General features: G+C 46.4%; 3 protein-coding genes across 8 annotated transcripts; 2 read left to right on the forward strand and 1 right to left on the reverse strand.

Annotated features, from left to right (window-relative positions):
* Window positions 1-1,424: 1,424 nt before the first annotated feature.
* Window positions 1,425-1,841, forward strand: LOC120713332. Its single transcript, XM_039999316.1, has one exon. The coding sequence runs from the start codon at window positions 1,425-1,427 to the stop codon at window positions 1,839-1,841; it is 417 nt and encodes a 138-aa protein (XP_039855250.1).
* A 267-nt stretch (window positions 1,842-2,108) lies between these two features.
* Window positions 2,109-10,082, forward strand: LOC120712023 (reticulon-like protein B21). 5 transcript variants are annotated; one of them, XM_039997709.1, is made up of 13 exons: window positions 2,109-3,044; window positions 3,125-3,184; window positions 3,262-3,333; window positions 3,437-3,502; window positions 3,599-3,664; window positions 3,776-3,837; window positions 3,924-3,996; window positions 4,122-4,224; window positions 4,354-4,428; window positions 4,545-4,707; window positions 4,813-4,882; window positions 5,203-5,268; window positions 9,532-10,082. In XM_039997709.1, exons 1-13 carry the CDS (start codon window positions 2,408-2,410, stop codon window positions 9,921-9,923), a joined length of 1,905 nt encoding a protein of 634 aa, XP_039853643.1. In that variant the 5' UTR covers window positions 2,109-2,407; the 3' UTR covers window positions 9,924-10,082. The 5 variants fall into 5 exon arrangements, with proteins under 5 accessions (XP_039853643.1, XP_039853641.1, XP_039853645.1 ...); XM_039997707.1 differs by having other exon boundaries at window positions 2,112-3,044; window positions 3,776-3,841; window positions 3,925-3,996; XM_039997711.1 differs by having other exon boundaries at window positions 2,112-3,044; window positions 3,143-3,184; window positions 3,776-3,841; window positions 3,925-3,996.
* A 971-nt stretch (window positions 10,083-11,053) lies between these two features.
* On the reverse strand, window positions 11,054-16,623 carry LOC120712024 (protein ROOT INITIATION DEFECTIVE 3-like). 2 transcript variants are annotated; one of them, XM_039997714.1, is made up of 9 exons: window positions 16,300-16,623; window positions 16,101-16,214; window positions 15,012-15,139; window positions 14,795-14,933; window positions 14,436-14,635; window positions 12,731-12,858; window positions 12,028-12,221; window positions 11,747-11,945; window positions 11,054-11,551 (listed from the first exon to the last, which is right to left on the reverse strand). In XM_039997714.1, exons 1-8 carry the CDS (start codon window positions 16,522-16,524, stop codon window positions 11,790-11,792), a joined length of 1,284 nt encoding a protein of 427 aa, XP_039853648.1. In that variant the 5' UTR covers window positions 16,525-16,623; the 3' UTR covers window positions 11,054-11,551; window positions 11,747-11,789. The 2 variants fall into 2 exon arrangements, with proteins under 2 accessions (XP_039853648.1, XP_039853647.1); XM_039997713.1 differs by having other exon boundaries at window positions 11,747-11,948; window positions 16,300-16,611.

The following is a 16,623-nucleotide window of genomic DNA, read 5'->3' on the forward strand; positions in this document are numbered from 1 at the left end:
CCAACACAATAGTCAAACATCGGACCGGCCAAAAGTAATGCTCCGCAACATAATTATCGCATGGACCGTTCAGGTGATGGGTTGCGTAACCATCGCCTGAAGTGATGCATAGTCGATCCCCAACCGATCTCCCTGACGGGAGGCTAAGGATGGAAACGGATCTCAGTTACGCATGAAATCAAATTTAGATAACATCTTTTATCATATTTTAAATAGAGTATAGAAACGAATTTGAATATTCTCATATACGAATACAAAACGGATATCTCAAATTCAAATCTAATTCGAATATTTACTTATATATAAGATAACATTTAGCTATTTTCTTTATTGATAGTTTTAGACTACAAAATCATTATACATTTCCAAACTAAAGTATAGCAATATGATAAAGATAGCTAGTTAAAAATAGTTTATTTATCATTAAATATGTTAATAAATAAATACATAAAATCAAATAGAAATAAAAATATATTGCAATAAATATATAAATAATTTGTGCTATATATAAATACAAAATACAAAAGTAATTTCAAGATAAAATAAGAATATTTAAAAGTAAATTTAATTTTTTATATATTTATTATAAAAATTAAATAATATGGGTCATGAGAAATAAACATAATTTTTTAAATAATTTTTGAATGAAAATGGATACAGATAGTATCGGATATTGTCAAATATGTATCCGGGCTCGAACCAGCCTCACGTAAGGATGGGAAATGGACAACAGATATTCAAATTATTTGATATATCTGTATCTGTTTTAACATCAATATGGATATTCGTATCCGTATTTGAGTTGAGTGTGGTAGTAAAGTGGATACATCTGAATTCGATTTTCATTGATTTTCTTCATCCGATTCCACATCTATATTTGACAATATCTGATACCTCTACCCTCCCATGCTCTGCTCCCAGCGGCGGTGTTGCGTGACCGGTGTCGCACGGCCAGAGCGGAACGCTGGAACAATCGCAGCCACATCGGCCGTCTCTCCCCTTCCCTCCCCTCAAATGAGGCTTCTCTCTCTCCCCCGCCAACCAATACCAAGATCCTGAAGCGGCACGTGCCCCACCCGCTGCTGCTCTGCCGGCACTCTGCCCCGACCCGCCGGAACCACCGCCGGAACCACCCCCACCCCGACCCGATCAGAGCAGAGCAGAGGAGGCGCCTGCGCTCCGCTCCGCTTGCCTTCAGTAAATGGGTTGCACCCTAAAATCTCGGCATCTCCAACAGCGAACGCAAAATCCTCTCCTCCCTTTCCCGCTGCCGCCTCTCCCTCCGCTCCCTCCCTCCTCCTACGTGCGGCGTGGGCGGGCACGGGCCTGCCCGGCGCCGGCGGACAAGGGTGCTGCCCGGCGCAGGAGCTGCCCAGCGCGGTGGCCCCCCCTCTCCCGCCTCGCGTTCGGCGGCGACGACGGCCATGGCGAGCTCGTCTCCGGCGGCCATGGGGGAGCTCGACCCCAGCGGCCATGGGGACCTCGACCCCGGTGCGGCCACGGGGGAGCTCGACCCCGGCCGCCATGGGGGAGCTCAATACCGGCCGGCAGCAGCCTCGCGGTCAGCGGCGACGACGGTCATGGCGAGCTCGGTGGCGGCGGCCTGGAGGAGCTCGACCTTGGCGCGGCCATATGGGGAGCTCGACCCCGGCCGCTATGTGGGAGTTCGACCTCGGCCGGCAGCAGCTCCCCGCCTCGCGGTTGGCGGCGGCGACGGCCATGGCGACCTCGGCCCCGGCGGCCTGGGCGAGCTTGACCGTGGCGCAGACATGGGGGAGCTCGACCCCGACGCCATGGGAGAGCTCAACCCCGGCGGCCTAGGGGAGCCCGCGTCCCCGTAGCTCCGCGCCTCGCCATCGGCGGCGGCGGCGGCCGCCCCCGCCTCGCTGCCGCTCCCCACCGCCTGGCCGCAGCCCGCCGCTCCCCACGCGATGCCAATTTGGGTCGAGGAGAGAGAACTAAATTTGGCTGCCCTCTTCCCCGGTGCCCAAAATAGGTCTTCCTTTTGGCTACTTTGTTGGAGGGGGTTTTTTAACTGTGGAGCACTCAAAATGAGTATGGATGGCGTGATGGGTCTCTTGTCGGAGACGGTCTATCTTCCTCCCTCCACCCCCACCAGGCCACCAACCACCACCACCATCGCAGAAAAGGAAAAGGGGAAAGGACCCTCAGATTCAAAACGGTAAAGCCTGCCGCACCCTGCTCTGCTCCTCGCAGCCCACTCTCCAGGACTCTCCCTCTCTGCTCCTGCTCTGACCTTGAGTGCGGCGCAAGCCAGCAGGAGCAGAGCAGGGAAGGAATTTCCCAAGGGGACAGGCCGCAGCTGCCGCCAGAAGGAGCACCCGGAGGGGGAGCCTCCAAACGCAAGCAACCAAGCCCACGGCACGAGCGCGGAGCCACCTACAAAATGCAGCAGCAGGGGAGCGGCGGCGGCACGGCTAGTAGTACCACCACCAGCGGCGGCCGGAGGCGCGTGTCGGTGCGGGGCGCGGCGGCGGCGGCGCCCGCGGGGTCGGCGTCGGTGTGGGAGGCGCGGATGAGGATGGACGAGGTCAAGGGCGGCGTCAAGGTCTTCAGCGCCGGGGGCGGGGACGAGCCCGCCGACCAGGAGGGGATGCGAGTGTACCGCCGCCTGCGCCGCAACCAGAGCGACGGGAACGCCGGCGCGGGCAACGGCGCGGCCGCCGCGAAGAAGCGGCGCAACTGGAAGGCGTCCGAGCCGGTCACTGCAATCGGGGACCTCCGCAAGTCGCGCTCCGACGCCGCGGCCGCGGTGAATACGACCACCACCGCCGCGGTGGTCGCGAGGCGGGCCGTGGCGAGGGTCACCACGCCCGAGAAGAAGATTGCGCCCGCTAGTGGGGAGGTCAAGGAGGTGGTGGTCGTCGAGGTGTACAAGGCCCAAGCGGAGGAACCAGAGGAGGAGTTGGACGACGACGTCGGCGGATTGGACGACGAGGAGCTCGAGGCGGAGGAGGAGGAGAAGGAGATGCTGGATCAGGATCACATGGCCATTGACAACGACGAAACTGCTCTGCACCAAGGCAAGGAATCCGAAGCTGCCCCCCTACTACTGTCGTTGCCAGATTCGTTTCTCGATCAACTAATGTGACTGTGCTCCTAGATTGTTCCCCGGTTGCAGTGGACGATGACGACGACCAAGATCTCGAGCCACCGACAAAAGGTGAGACGAAAATTCAGAACAACTTTTTCCCAGATTGTGGTTCTTGTCTTCCAATGGTGTCACTCCTGTTAATTTAGCAGGGATCAAGTCGACGCTGTCGGTGGAAGACGAGAGAGCGGCTAACCCAGAGCCAATGAAGCCGCCTCCAGGTGAATTTCTACTCTTCAGTCTTGACTCACTTCAGTTTTTTCCTTCATTTTTTTTTGCATTTTCGGTTGCAATGGAGTAGTTAATGGATATTGAATAATTCAGAGAAGAAATTAGCTTCCGACATCGATCTCCGAGCAATCAACCCGGAGCCCATGACCCCTCCTCCAGGTGAATTCCTCATAATCAGATGCAAAGTTCATGCTAATTCAAGTCAACATTTTGTCTCACATCACCTATTGTTCCTTCGAACCTCCCGAAATGCAGTGGAGAAGACGACACCGATCATAGTTCACCGCATGGCGAACTTCGAGCCCGCACAACCTTCTCCAGGTAACTTTGAGTTTTTAAAAAAAGTTCAGATAATATGACAGCACTCTAGTTGTTATTTGAGCAGTTCCCTATTTTATTTTTTAATTTGGTGCCCTTTCATGACTTATTCAGAGAAGAAAGCTTTGCCCGCTATCGGTCGGCGGATTCCGAAGCAAGAGCCTCTCAGCACTCCTCCTGGTGAGTAGCATAAGTTCTTCTTCGTCATGCTTTGCTATTTTCTGGTTAGCTGAAGGGTTTTTTTTTTTAATCTTGCCTTGAAGTTGAAGAGTATGAGGAGATTCAAGGCAGGCCATCTCAACCCAGCAGAAGCCATGAAAGAATGCAAAACATCGGTAATGGTTACTAACCTCTTTGATAACCAATTTGATATGTACTTTCTCTTAGAACAAAATGAATTTGGTATGCTACTTCAGAGAATCAATGATTGATGGCTCTTCTCTTTCATTTATTGTCCCAGTGAATTTGGTGATGTGGAGAGATGTGTCAAAGTCTGCACTGGTGTTTGGATTAGGGACTTTCTTGCTCATCTCCTCCTCCTATGCCAAAGATCTAAATTTCAAGTAACTCACTGTTCAAATATTTACTGCAACTGTCACTCTGAATTTACTAGAATCTAAAAGCGTTGGAAAAAACAAAATGTGACATCAGTTGCGTAATAACCTTCTCTTTCAAACTTCTGAATTCTGCAGCACAATCACGGCAGCGTCATATGCAGGACTAATCTACCTTGGCCTAAGGTTCCTGCGCAAGTCCATACTGAACAGGTAAAATCCTAGTATCCTCAAATTACCTGCATAAACAGATAGGTTCTTCTTTTCCAAGAACCATAGATAGATTTTTCTGTCATTAACCATGACTTTTCTCCGCTCTAAAAATTCAGAGGTGAAACTGTGGACTGTGATGATGAGAGACGCAGCGAGAGGTGCTACCTACTTGGGGAGGAGGAGGCCATCTGGCTGCTGAGGCTGGTGCTGCCGTACATCAATGAGGTGCTCCTGAATCTGAGGTCTCTCTTCTCTGGCGAGCCTGCGACCACCATGAAGGTAAAACCCAAAGCTTTACCTGGCTACCTGGAACGTAGTATCTGGCATAGATTGGACATCTCTGGATTTGTACTGACAGGGGGACACATGTGCTCTGGTCTGCAGCTGGCATTGCTACTGTTTGCGATGGCCCGGTGTGGCAACTTTGTCACCCTCTGGACCCTGGCCAAACTGGGTAAGTACCATAGAGCAAACAATACATGCATCACCATCTATGTAACATCTATCACTCTTCTCTGTAAACTCTGAGAGCATCTTTTGTTTCTTCATTTCAACAAGGAAAAAAGAAGTTTCTGAACTCAGAACTCACAGCCATGGGGATTTGATAAATACTTCGTAGGAAACAGTTTTTACAGTTATGATGCAGTAACTTTAACCATTGGAACGCATGTTGGGACCAGGAGCATCAGCAACTTTACATGTACAGCTAAAGGTACATGGAGAACCACTGCAATCACTGACTTTTCGTGCCTTTGGTCTGCTTTGTGTGTGCAGTGTTTTTTGGGGTCTTCATCATCCCGAAGGTGTGCTCCTCTTACTCCACGCAACTGGCAAGATACGGTAAGTAAAAAAATGCTCTCCATTTCATCTCTAGTGTTCAGAACAACAAAAATGCCATAAACACAAATTGCACTGTTCACTGGAGCGGCTCTTCAGCTATTCTAACTTGGCACCCCCGTTTTCTCAACCAAGGATTCTTTGTTTTTACTAGAATTTTGGTGTTGGATCCAAGTTTTCTCCTCTATAACCGTGGTACACACTTTTTCACTTTTACTGGTCCCCAAGGCACATGAGCATGTGTATAGGTAGTACCGTAGTAGCCACTGGCCGGGTAATTATGAACAAGGTAAATTCTGGAGTATAGGACAGGAGAATTTTTGTGAATGTTAGGCACATAGGTTTGTGGGACGGCACACATACATATGTCCACATTGGTAGTACTCCAATATAATAAAATGCCTTTCTGACTTCTGGGCAGTTCTCCATCTAAATTTGACTTCTTGCCTTGCTTCTACTTCTTGCCTTGCTTGTTCTAGGTCATGGTATATGCATTCAGCCAAATCGTATGGTTCCAAATTTAACCCAAGAGGAACATGTAAATTAAAACTAGAAAGTTGGAAATTGCAGAGCAATATAATAAATTCTATGCCACTTTATTAGAGCATCTTTGATCCTTATATTCAGACAACAGTATAATGTATAAAACAAGAATGATTTGACCTATGCTTAATGTTTAAGATCTTCAAATCATGACTTGTTTGCATTCTTAACCAAGGTTATTAGCTAATAAACTAGAAGCGACAGCGTAGTTAGGCCTAAAATTGCTACTGTCGAGCGGTAAAAGTAAATCCATCACTATTTCGGATCCGAGACAATGTACATTAGCCCCGGTAAATTTTGCGTTGGAGGAGGAGCGGACACGGTTATTCCCCTTACCTTTTGCACGTGCGATGTGTCGCGTGGTCAAGGAGGGCTTGATTGCCATTTGACGTTGCGGGCCATGCTCGAACGGCATGAAGCTGATAGATGCTGTCCCTTTTTACTTCAAAAAAAAAAAAATGGTGTCCCTCGTGGCCCACACCTCCTTGTGTCCTTTCCTTCCCGTATTCATTCATGGGAGCGAAAAAGTAAGCGAGAATCTTTCCAAACGAGGCCCCGTTTGCGCGTTGTAAAATTTTTGAAAAGACATCTTTCTCCATTTTGAGTACTAAACATAGACTAATTATAAAAATAATTACAGAACTCGTCTATAAATCGCGAGACGAATCTAATGAGCCTAATTAATCCGTCATTAGAGGTTGTCTACTGTAGCATTACTGTAGCAATTTAACATCTAACTACAGCCTGATTAGGTTCATTAGATTCGTCTCGCCATTTACAGACAGCAGTCGCAATGCGTTTTTTATTTCGTCTAGATTTAAGTCTCCATGCAGGTGCCGGAAATTTTTTTTGGAATTTGGAATTTTGCATCCAAACACGGGCCGACTAGTGTTCATCCTCATGACTGGTGCCACGACTCACCAAGGACTGATTTAGTAACAAAACCATGTTAGTTTTGAAATTATACTTTTCGTGGATAGGGCAATAGTAGTTGCTCCCTCCGTCCCTAAATAACTATCGTTTTTGTTTCCCGAGAAACAACTTTGACTAAATATATATTAAAAAATATTAATATTTATGGTACATAATTAGTATCATTAGAAAGATCTTTAAATCTAGTTTTTTAATAAATTTATTTGAAGCTAAAAATATTGCACGTATTTTCTGCAAATTGAGTCAAACTTATGGCACGCACACCAATGATGATAGTTAAAAAGGGAGAGGGAGTACATGTAAAGCAAGTGAGGGTGTCTGTCACTCTGGCCACCTTGTCTATCTTGGGGGAATACATTTTCGCTGATGTTATAATTAAAACCTACTCTTCGACTTTTCTGTTTGGATCATAGATCTTTAAACACAAACTTATGATACTAGTAAATTTGTTATTTGTGACTTGTTTAATCTGCACTCACAACACTAATGCATTATAGATTAATCTGCCACTCACAACACTATAAAATATAATACTAGCTTATTCACAGGATGGAAAGCTAAAATTTCATTGCTAGCAAGTCTACGAAAATATTGTTCTTCTGGGATTCTTTCACCCACAAGGCATGCTATGTACTGTCAGTACTGAAGCTTCCTAGCTTCACCCTTTTGGCTTTTGCAGTTGTAGCGTAGGCTCATGAATCACTCACCTGCCAACATATTTCACATCCTAGATCTGGTCTCCCATCCTTGTTAGCTGTCCCCTGATCCCCTCTGTATGTAGGGTCATCTGTTTGGTGTTTGTTCACCAACCCATCTGCCATTCAGCCCACACAAAAGTAAACAAGAATTACAGGCTCGTGAGTCGTGCGTGACATACAATACAACTCGCTGAAGTTTGCATGTCATATTAACAACCACACAAGATCATGATGTTTTCCGTGTGATGTTTGTTGCGCTACCACATCTGCCACTTTGATTCTTTTAACTAATGTTGTTTTTTTTGGGCTTTATTTGAAGCAACCTTGTGGCATCCGTACCAATTAGGGCCATAACAAAGTGGTAAATATCATGTGATGAAGTAGTTGATTGTGATAGCGAATTCCTGTGATTCTGCCACATGTAGTCATCTATCAGAGTTATCAAAGTCTGATGGCGTCAATGAGCGAAGATGTTAGATAGCTCGTCACTGTCCACAACCATAATTGCATCTTGTTTCTTCCTCCTAGTTCTATTTGATCCTATCATACTTTTCCATGTTAATGGCAGAATCAAACATAACTTTCTTTGCTATTATCTCCGTGAACAAGAAAAAAATATGAAAGGTAGGTTCAGAAAAAGAAATAACGCAAGGAACTTTATGCTTGGTTCCTTGTGTATCTTCTCTTTTTCATGATAACTGAACCACAGGGCACTAGCACTTAAACTGGACCCTACTGATACTTTCACTTGTCCGGCTTTAATCATAGTGTCTAGCCCCATGCCATGATAGCATGGGCAAAGCACGCCAGGAGCCCTTCTGAGTTCTGACCAGGCATGAAGCAAACAGCACTTAGTTGAGCATGATTTGACGGGGGTGGTTATTTACAGCGGCTGCGAGCTCACCCGTCGCAGAAGGAGCTGGCCGGCTGGCTACCGCCCCACCCTCCTCTGGGGAGCCGTCGAAACCGCAATAGCCGCCGCCCTCTATCTTTGTCCTCGGCAGTATTCACCAAGGCGCCTCCGCCTCCTCAACCACCCACCAGTTGTCCGCCGCAGCTCGCGGCTGGTGGCACCTTACCGCCCTGCTGGACCGCCACAGCCCACAACCCATTGCCACGACTGGTCCACCGCCGCCCAAGGCACTTCCTTCTAAGGTCGGAGACCCACCGGAGGAGCTCTGCCCCAGCAACCCGAACTCTAAAGTCAGTGGCAATGGCGCAGCGGCAGCGTGTGAGGAAGACGATGGCAAGCGGCACTTCCTTCCACGACAGCTGTCCTCGCAGCCCCACGTGCGATAAATAGATTTTCCCTGATTTGGCACCTCTCCTTATCCATCCATGAAGGACAAACAATCATAATATAATGCATATCGAATTTCTTAGACAGTGTGCGTGCACTGCTACAGCCTACAGGTAGCAGCGCACGGCTCATCTCCACCGCCGCCCGCTGAAGTCCTTGTGACTGGAGCTCATCAGAATCGAGTTAGGGGTTAGAGTTGCTGGGTGGGTCAACACCGGCGACCTTAGAGGGAGGGGTAGGGCGGCGGCGTCCCGGTGGTGAGGCTGCCTCACCGCCGCCGCCAGGGCCGGGGTAGGACATCCGACGGCCTGTGCCGGCGACGAGGGCGGATGACGCAGGAGTTCGAAAGGCGCGGAGGAGGCGGCGATGCGGGCGGTGAGTGGGCGGCTCCGACGCCGGCGGTGGGGGAGGTTGGCAGGTCAATGGCGAGGCGGCAAGGCGGGCGGTTGGTGGGCGGCTTGGGTACCGGCGAGCTCGCCGGCGGCCGCGGGCGGCAAGGGAGGCTGGCGAGCCGCTGCAGGAGGAAGAAATTTGGAGGAAGAAAAAAGAAGGAAGGAAAGAAAGAAAGAAGATAGAGGAAGTAGAGTAGAGGGGGGGGGGGGGGGTCTGTTCACTGCAACTAGTAGCATCGATGCCCGCCCTCCTGGGGCCCTGATGCCTATCCTACGGTTTTCGATTATTTTTCGCGTAACAGTAAGAGCAACAAAAAATGTTTTAGGACATAGGTTCATAGCTTTTTGGTTGCGATTGTGTAGTTTGGTGCTAACTTTGGATGCTTCTGATGGCGTGCAGGCAAGTTTTGGCTGGAGAGGTTGAGGGACGCCTGGGAGTCGTGCTCCCACAAGAAGGCGGTGGTGGCGGCCATGTTCACCCTCGTCTGGAACGTGTCCTCGACGGTGGCGCGCGTCTGGGCGGTCTTCATGCTGGTGGTAGCCATGAAACTGTACCAGCAGCGCATGGTGGACTTCGGCTGGAGCAGCACGGTGGAGGATGGTGGTGCCGGGGCGGACGAAGGAGAAGCAGACGATGAAGCGCACAGTGAAGAGCCGGCAGCGAAACCTAGTCCGTCCAGGGCCCAGTGCGAGGCGCAGGTGTTTGGGATGCCGCGGCATAGACGAGCGCCAGTCTCCGGCGAATTCGCCAGGGAGAGGCTGAGGGTGAGGGGCGGCATCCAGCCGAGGTGACAGGTAAGAATGAGATTCCAGCATTGTCGATCACGTGAGACACCGGACCGAGGTGTGGTCCGGCCAGGTGTGTTGTTTCAAGGACATTGTACGATTGGCAGGCAATAATAATAAGGCGTCTATACCTATACAACAGTTGCTCATGCAGAGCCTTGACCAAACATGAACCTATATCCCTTTAGCGGTTTAGCCACGAGTTTTCAATTAAAACAAGTTAAGCAAGCCAACTTCGTTCGTGGTGCCATGTTTTGTTTGAGGGTTGAAGGCTATTATTAGGATGGGTTGGAAGTATTTGGTTTGGTTACTAGAGGGTTGGATTCAACCCCAGAAAATGAGCAGACTGAACGAACCCATCTAGTCCCCATCAAGTGTCATCTTCCTTATTCCACACGATTGGGCGAGCAACTCCGCGCGACCCCACATCGCCGGCAGCAGGGGCTGCACGAGCCAGATGAGCCTCCTCTGCAGCGCCGAGGGACTCTTCCAACAGACACATACACTCTGTTCGGCTGCTGGCTGTAGCTGATTTGTTGTAAGAAAAAAATACCATAGAGCCCGCATGTCAATGGAAGCGAGTCTCTCTGCACTGCAGCGTCGGCGGTTGAACGGTGCAGTGGCACAGCAGTGCGGGCACAGGCTGGCAGATGACGGACACCGGCAACGGGGCGTGTGGCATGAGTTGCGGGGCGGTGCCAGCAGTGGGGCGATAGCTCGCCGGAGTGAGCTCGAGCTTTCCTCGTGCCATGGATCTTGAGAAAAAAAAGCTTTGATTCCGATCCAAGGAGGAAGAATATGTCTACAGCAGATGACATGAGAACCAATGCATGACATGTGGGTCCGATGGCTAACAGTATAAAAAGACATCGTCCATCCCACTACATCTCATCCTTCATACCAAACAGAAGACAGGGTTGAACCCACTCCTGCAAACCAAAGACGAGATGTTTGTTACATCCCAAAAATCAGGAAATGGATCCAACCCATCTCAAAAGTCCCCAAACGAAACACATGAACCAAACACATGCTAAGATGCAGTAGTTCCACCAAAGAGACGTATGCAAGACAAATTGGTGGCCCTCATTTTGGCCAATTTTGACCACCAAAATAAACTAATTCGAAAGGAGACTAGCTACCATGCAAAAACTTGGTATATCAAATGGTCACTAAAATTGTTCAAACATGCCATACTTTAGTTTGGTAATTTGGTACCGTAGGTAAACATGGGCACTCATGTACCAGTATTTGCGCTAGGCTGGCCGATTTACTTTGTTCTACTGGATTTGGGATGTACAATGCGATAGTTCCATGGATGTAGTCCAAGTGCTAACAGCTCTCAGTGATTCAGTACCGCATCATATTACACTCCTTCAGATCTGTCTTAATCTATATCCACCCTTGTAGGATAACTCGCAGATTTGGCCTATCTTTGCACCATTTTATGATATTCTTATATTCCTGATACTGTTCTAATAATCAGCCACATCTCAACAATTCATTGGTCACAGTAAAATTACACCCACAACTACCAGATTCATCTGTGGGATTGACATCCATGAACTTCATGCTTTTGAAATTGAATAGCAACCACTTTGGTCCTGTGCTACGTGTTTGGAAAAAAAAATCCATGGCTGAAAAAGCAGCACAACATGCATTAGACGTGCAATACGCTTTCAGGATTAGTGAGAAAACATGAATGCCTCTGATTATGCAACCATACACTACTGAAATTACTATAATTGAAATGTACACAAAATTCACAGAGAACCTCTGTGATTTCTTAATGATTATCATTAACTAGAAGGTTAAAAATAAGATGCACTTATTCATCTCAGTTGCAAAAGTGCATCCGGTTGCAATTGCAGGGTATCATGGGTTCCTAGAGGACGGCATCTGATCGAGGACCTCATGCACAAAGAGATCCTGCAGCTCCAAGTATCTATCTCTCCATTCTGTCCCTTGTTGGTTCGGTGTGCAATTCTGAGTGTGCAGACCAGGATCAAATAGCATGGACATGCCACCATACTTCTGCACCAAATAGAATGATAAGATGCAACAGAAGGTAATATCGAAGTACCAAATAAGAGACAAAGCAAAATCAGCCAACCTGAAGTTCGCCCAAGTAGTGCTCCATAAAAATTGTGGTTCGATTTCCATGAATAGGAACGTCATTTTCAGGCCGAGGCAGAATTACAGCACGTGGTTCAACTTCACCATTTGCTGAGCAAACTTTACGCAATGGGTGTAGTGGGGGCAGGATTACTCGTTTTGGCGTTACTATCAGAACATTGGTTACTGGACCTGCCAAACAATTATATTATCACTATCAGACTTCAATAGTATGTACCTTGTGAAACATGGTAAAAAAAATAAATACAAAAAAGTACCGCCTCAGTACATTTTGATATCCTAAAAAACATGGCCATAGAGTAGTTTTACACTCAACTTTCCAAATTTTACCATGAGTCACTTTAGCAGTCCAGAGTTCATGTTTCAGTTATAGTCAAGACTCCCAAGAGAGTTAACATTTTTCCTGTCAAAATTCTTTGAGATTAGGATTGATTGATGGAATGCAGCCTAGATAAAGTATCACCATTCACCCAACACAAGGACCATACATCGTGCAGCAGATACCTTCTGGTTGGACTGAAAACTAGCGACAGGCAAAAAGAAATATTTTCCCTATTGAGTATACCAGGAAAATATGTGATCCTTAAGTTTACGTGGGAAGGAAGTACATTAGGTACAACTTCAAGACAGAAGGTTTTCAGTATGAACAGTCTTCAAGATGTAAAATTAAAGAGTAGAACCTTGGGAGTGTTTGAATTTTCGGGTTACTTGCTGACTTCTAGTATCCCACACCCGAACATTACCATCCTCAGATCCAGAAACTAGTAAACGTCCATCTGTGCTTGATGCCAAGCTTGTTACTGCCTTGCTGGATCAATTAAACAAATTACAAGAATTAACTTAATAGATCTCGCCCCACAAATGCTAGGCATTTGACATTGTAGCAACCCAATTTAAACAGAGAAAGTAACTGCAAAAAATTTCTTTAGCAAGGCACAAAGGTAATGGAGATCAATCACTACCTAAGAAAAAACTGTCAAGACTAACTTCCTGCCTAGATGTAGTTTCTAAGCAGTGGAGCAACAGTGAACCAGATCAAACAGAGAAGGGGGAATCCTTTTGTTAGAAGTTAATTGCAAGTATTACATACGTTTTTGGAATCTGAAAGCGCAAGAAAATATTTTTTTATTAGTGCGGTTAATAGCTATTGTCAGTGTAATCATATATAGACAGTATCCCATTTTTAATAAGAACATATGCAAAAAGGGTAAACTCTAAGACAGTTGGAATTGCCTATTTCCTTCTATGGATCACTGTAGACAATATATGCAACCTGGATGTTCTCGACAATGAATTTTTTGGTCCGCTCGACTCTAAAGCAAAGGTTGAAGATAGGAATCTTGTCACAACTAACAGCTATGCCCACAACCCAAGTACTTCCCATGGGTAAATATAGGAGGTCATGTTGTTTTAACTGGTCAATGATTATCTCAGGGAATTTCATATAGGGGATGGCACAACAGCACAGCTAATCTCCAGGAACAAAGATTTCTGAGTGATACGTATTATAGTAAATGGTCAGATTTATATGTACAATATCCCGACAGCAAACCTACATGATTTCATGATAAATTAAACAGCATCCAGAAAATCCTTTTAACTTTCATATTTTCAAAATACCATATATAGGCTATAATTATGTATCAGTCAGCTCTGGCCCCAGGTCATATTTGTCTGCTTGGCTTGGGACGACAAACTTGGAGCTGCAAGCAACCATGCAGGCATTAGTCTGGGTATCCATGGCTCTACAATGAATTGATCACAGGCCACAATATTGGGAAAAATATCCCTTTTATGTTAGCAAAAGTCAAGAAGATACAGCTCAGCTTGGGTAATGAGGGTGGATGAAAAGATGTTAGGTGTTCTAATTAAATACTCCCTCCATTCCAAATTATAGGTCGTTTTGGCTTTTCTAGATACATAGAATTTGCTATGCACCTAAATATATGTTATGCCTAGATACACAGGAAAAACTATGTATCTAGAAAAGCCAAAACGACCTATAATTTGGAACAGAGGGAGTACTAGTTTTGGTCTTTTATATAGCGATTACCATTTTCACCTTCAACACATTTTGACAAATTATCTAAAACTGTTAGATGGAACTGTAAGCTCAGGTCTAACTATTTTCTTACACATTTATGTGCAGCAAACAAATTGCATTATCATAATCTGCACAGCAGTTGAATGAATATCAGAAATATAGAACAAAAAAATGTATTACTTGATTACTTGTACGCAAACAATTGGTTAAATGTTAATCATACATGATAATTTCAAACCAGCATAACCATAAAAGAAGTCTTAGCACTTTGGACCTAAATAATCAATTTGTTCAGAGTAACGGGAGAGTAACTACTGATGAAAAACTAGAAGCAGGCAAACCTTTGGTCATCCAAAGCACCAAGAATAGATGACTCATCACTACCATGAGAACTGATATCAACACCCATAGCAGTAACATATATCTTTCCATCTCTACCACCAGCATAGAAAACATGACTTCTTGGGTCTAGTGCTACAGAATCAATGCTAGTAGGGAATGGAATGCTTCTTAGCATCCTACCCTCAGATAAACTCCAGATCTGGGGAAAAAGAAGAAATGCAGCAGCAAATGATGCAAATAATTAGCCCGGGATGTTACTAGGTGAATACTGTACATAGAATAGTTAACAAGAAATAGGAACAAATAGACAACAGTCCTGCATAGCATTCAATTCAAGACAATAGAATCGCTTACGCACTTTGCAGGTTCGATCTTCTGAAGAAGATACAACAATTGTTCCAAGGAAACAAGCAATATCAGTTACAGGCAGTGCATGCTGATTGAAACTGTAGAGGTATGGTGTCTGAGCTTCCAACCTTGACTGCTCATCAAGCACCCTGTAAACAACAGAAGTAAACTCAGTTAGAGACTATACAAAAATAGCTACCCAATGTTACCACATTAAACATACATACGTGATCAGATCCCAAACTTTGATGCTTCCATCTTCTGATCCTGAGACAAGCAGATAGTCATAAAGCGCGAGGCACCTAACAGCACGATAGTGTGCATGCCATCTGTGGAGAAGCTCTCCACTAGCCACCTATACATCAGCATCAAAAGAATGTCATTTAAGCTGGAAGAGTTCCCAACATTAACTACAAAGGTGTTGATCACACACATAGAACAGACAACGCTGAACTTTAACTATAAATGATGGATGGATCAGCCACATAGCATAAACTACAACAGAACCCAACAAATAGGGAACATAAGACACCAGCAAACAGGGAAAAGAAATAATTATCGCCTAATATATGTGAAACACACTGAGAAAACAAGCCAAATATTTCACACAACTTTGAAACAAAAGCATGGATTATGCTGTGTTTCATCTGAACTTACTCTTAAATATCAATACCCAACAGAAAACAAAAGGGGAAAGAAAAGGAAAAGTACATCATGCTGTTTGGAAAAATGTCACTGAGAGACACATGTGGGTAAAACACCTAGTTGTATTTCATTAATCATTAAATTTTAAACTGGTATATATGCAAATGCCATGTATTTTTATAACATAGTTTCTGGTGTCACGGTTAAAACTTTTAGCACCAATTGGGCAAATCTGTTGACATATGGTGTAATCACTAGCTTCTGAAGTTGTCAGCTTAATTACCGAACAGGTGAGAACTTCAACGTAAGACAAGGTAATGCCAGATTGAATCGTTACCGAAGTTCAAAATTTTTGCACCAGTAATGCACATTCCTTCACCAATATGTACAACACAGCACAAAACAAGCAATGGGAAAAAAAGGTTCCAAGAAATAAAACTAATTTTATTGGAGACACTCCTAAGTGGAAAAACCCCAACTATTTCTCAGTCAACTAGAACACGAGCCCCTTGTTCAATTTTAATTATCCACCACCTAGGGGTATCCATTTCAGACCATCTCACTAACCAAGCACACAGCATACATTTCACATCAACCTCAAACGAAAGCGCAGCTAGCAACCAACAATACGAACTCTTCCATCCATCAGCAAGAAACCAGAATGCCCTCACCTCCCAAAGGAATAAGTTGCCGTTGCTGCCACCGCCAATGAGGTAGCTCCCCTCCTGGTCCGCAAGAAGCGCGCGTATCGGCTCAGCGGGGAAGCTCTTGACGGCCACCTGTGGCTGCAATCAAAGCCAATAAACACGCCCGGGGTCAGGGACCGGAGTTCCAGGGTGCCGTTCGGGGCTTTGCGCCGAGGGCGCTTACCTTGTCCCAGTGGTAGAAGTGGACGGTGCCGGGGTTGCCGCCAGCGGGAGGAGCCTGTGCAGCGGCGAGGAAGCGGTCTGCGACCGAGGCGAGCGCGCGAGGGCGGGAGGCGCAGGGGCGGTGGCGGATTTCCTCCGCGCCGGTGCGGAGGTCCCAGGCGGCCACGCCGGCGTCCGCGGAGGACGCAGCCAGCACAAGCTGTTTCGGCGGCGGCGGCGGCGCCATGAGCAGAGGAGAGGAGGTGTTTAGGGTTTTGTGTCACGGTTCTGGGGCCGGCGAGCAGATATGCTCGAGGGGAAAGCAGACCTTTCATCGACTTCAACT

The sequence above is a fragment of the Panicum virgatum genome, chromosome 6K (assembly GCF_016808335.1).
Source record: "Panicum virgatum strain AP13 chromosome 6K, P.virgatum_v5, whole genome shotgun sequence".
NCBI lineage: Eukaryota > Viridiplantae > Streptophyta > Magnoliopsida > Poales > Poaceae > Panicum > Panicum virgatum.

Excerpts from the sequence above, each read along its gene's own strand:
- LOC120713332 (XM_039999316.1), top strand. The coding sequence starts at position 1,425 with ATGGCGAGCTCGTCTCCGGCGGCCATGGGGGAGCTCGACCCCAGCGGC.
- LOC120712023 (XM_039997707.1), top strand. The coding sequence starts at position 2,408 with ATGCAGCAGCAGGGGAGCGGCGGCGGCACGGCTAGTAGTACCACCACC. Across the intron at positions 3,334-3,436 it reads GCCAATGAAGCCGCCTCCAG|AGAAGAAATTAGCTTCCGAC; the intron begins GTGAATTTCTAC and ends TGAATAATTCAG. Across the intron at positions 3,842-3,924 it reads GCCTCTCAGCACTCCTCCTG|TTGAAGAGTATGAGGAGATT; the intron begins GTGAGTAGCATA and ends CTTGCCTTGAAG.
- LOC120712024 (XM_039997713.1), bottom strand. The coding sequence starts at position 16,524 with ATGGCGCCGCCGCCGCCGCCGAAACAGCTTGTGCTGGCTGCGTCCTCC. Across the intron at positions 12,859-14,435 it reads GGTGCTTTGGATGACCAAAG|CAAGGCAGTAACAAGCTTGG; the intron begins GTTTGCCTGCTT and ends TAATTGATCCAG. Across the intron at positions 12,222-12,730 it reads AAAATTCAAACACTCCCAAG|GTCCAGTAACCAATGTTCTG; the intron begins GTTCTACTCTTT and ends ATTGTTTGGCAG.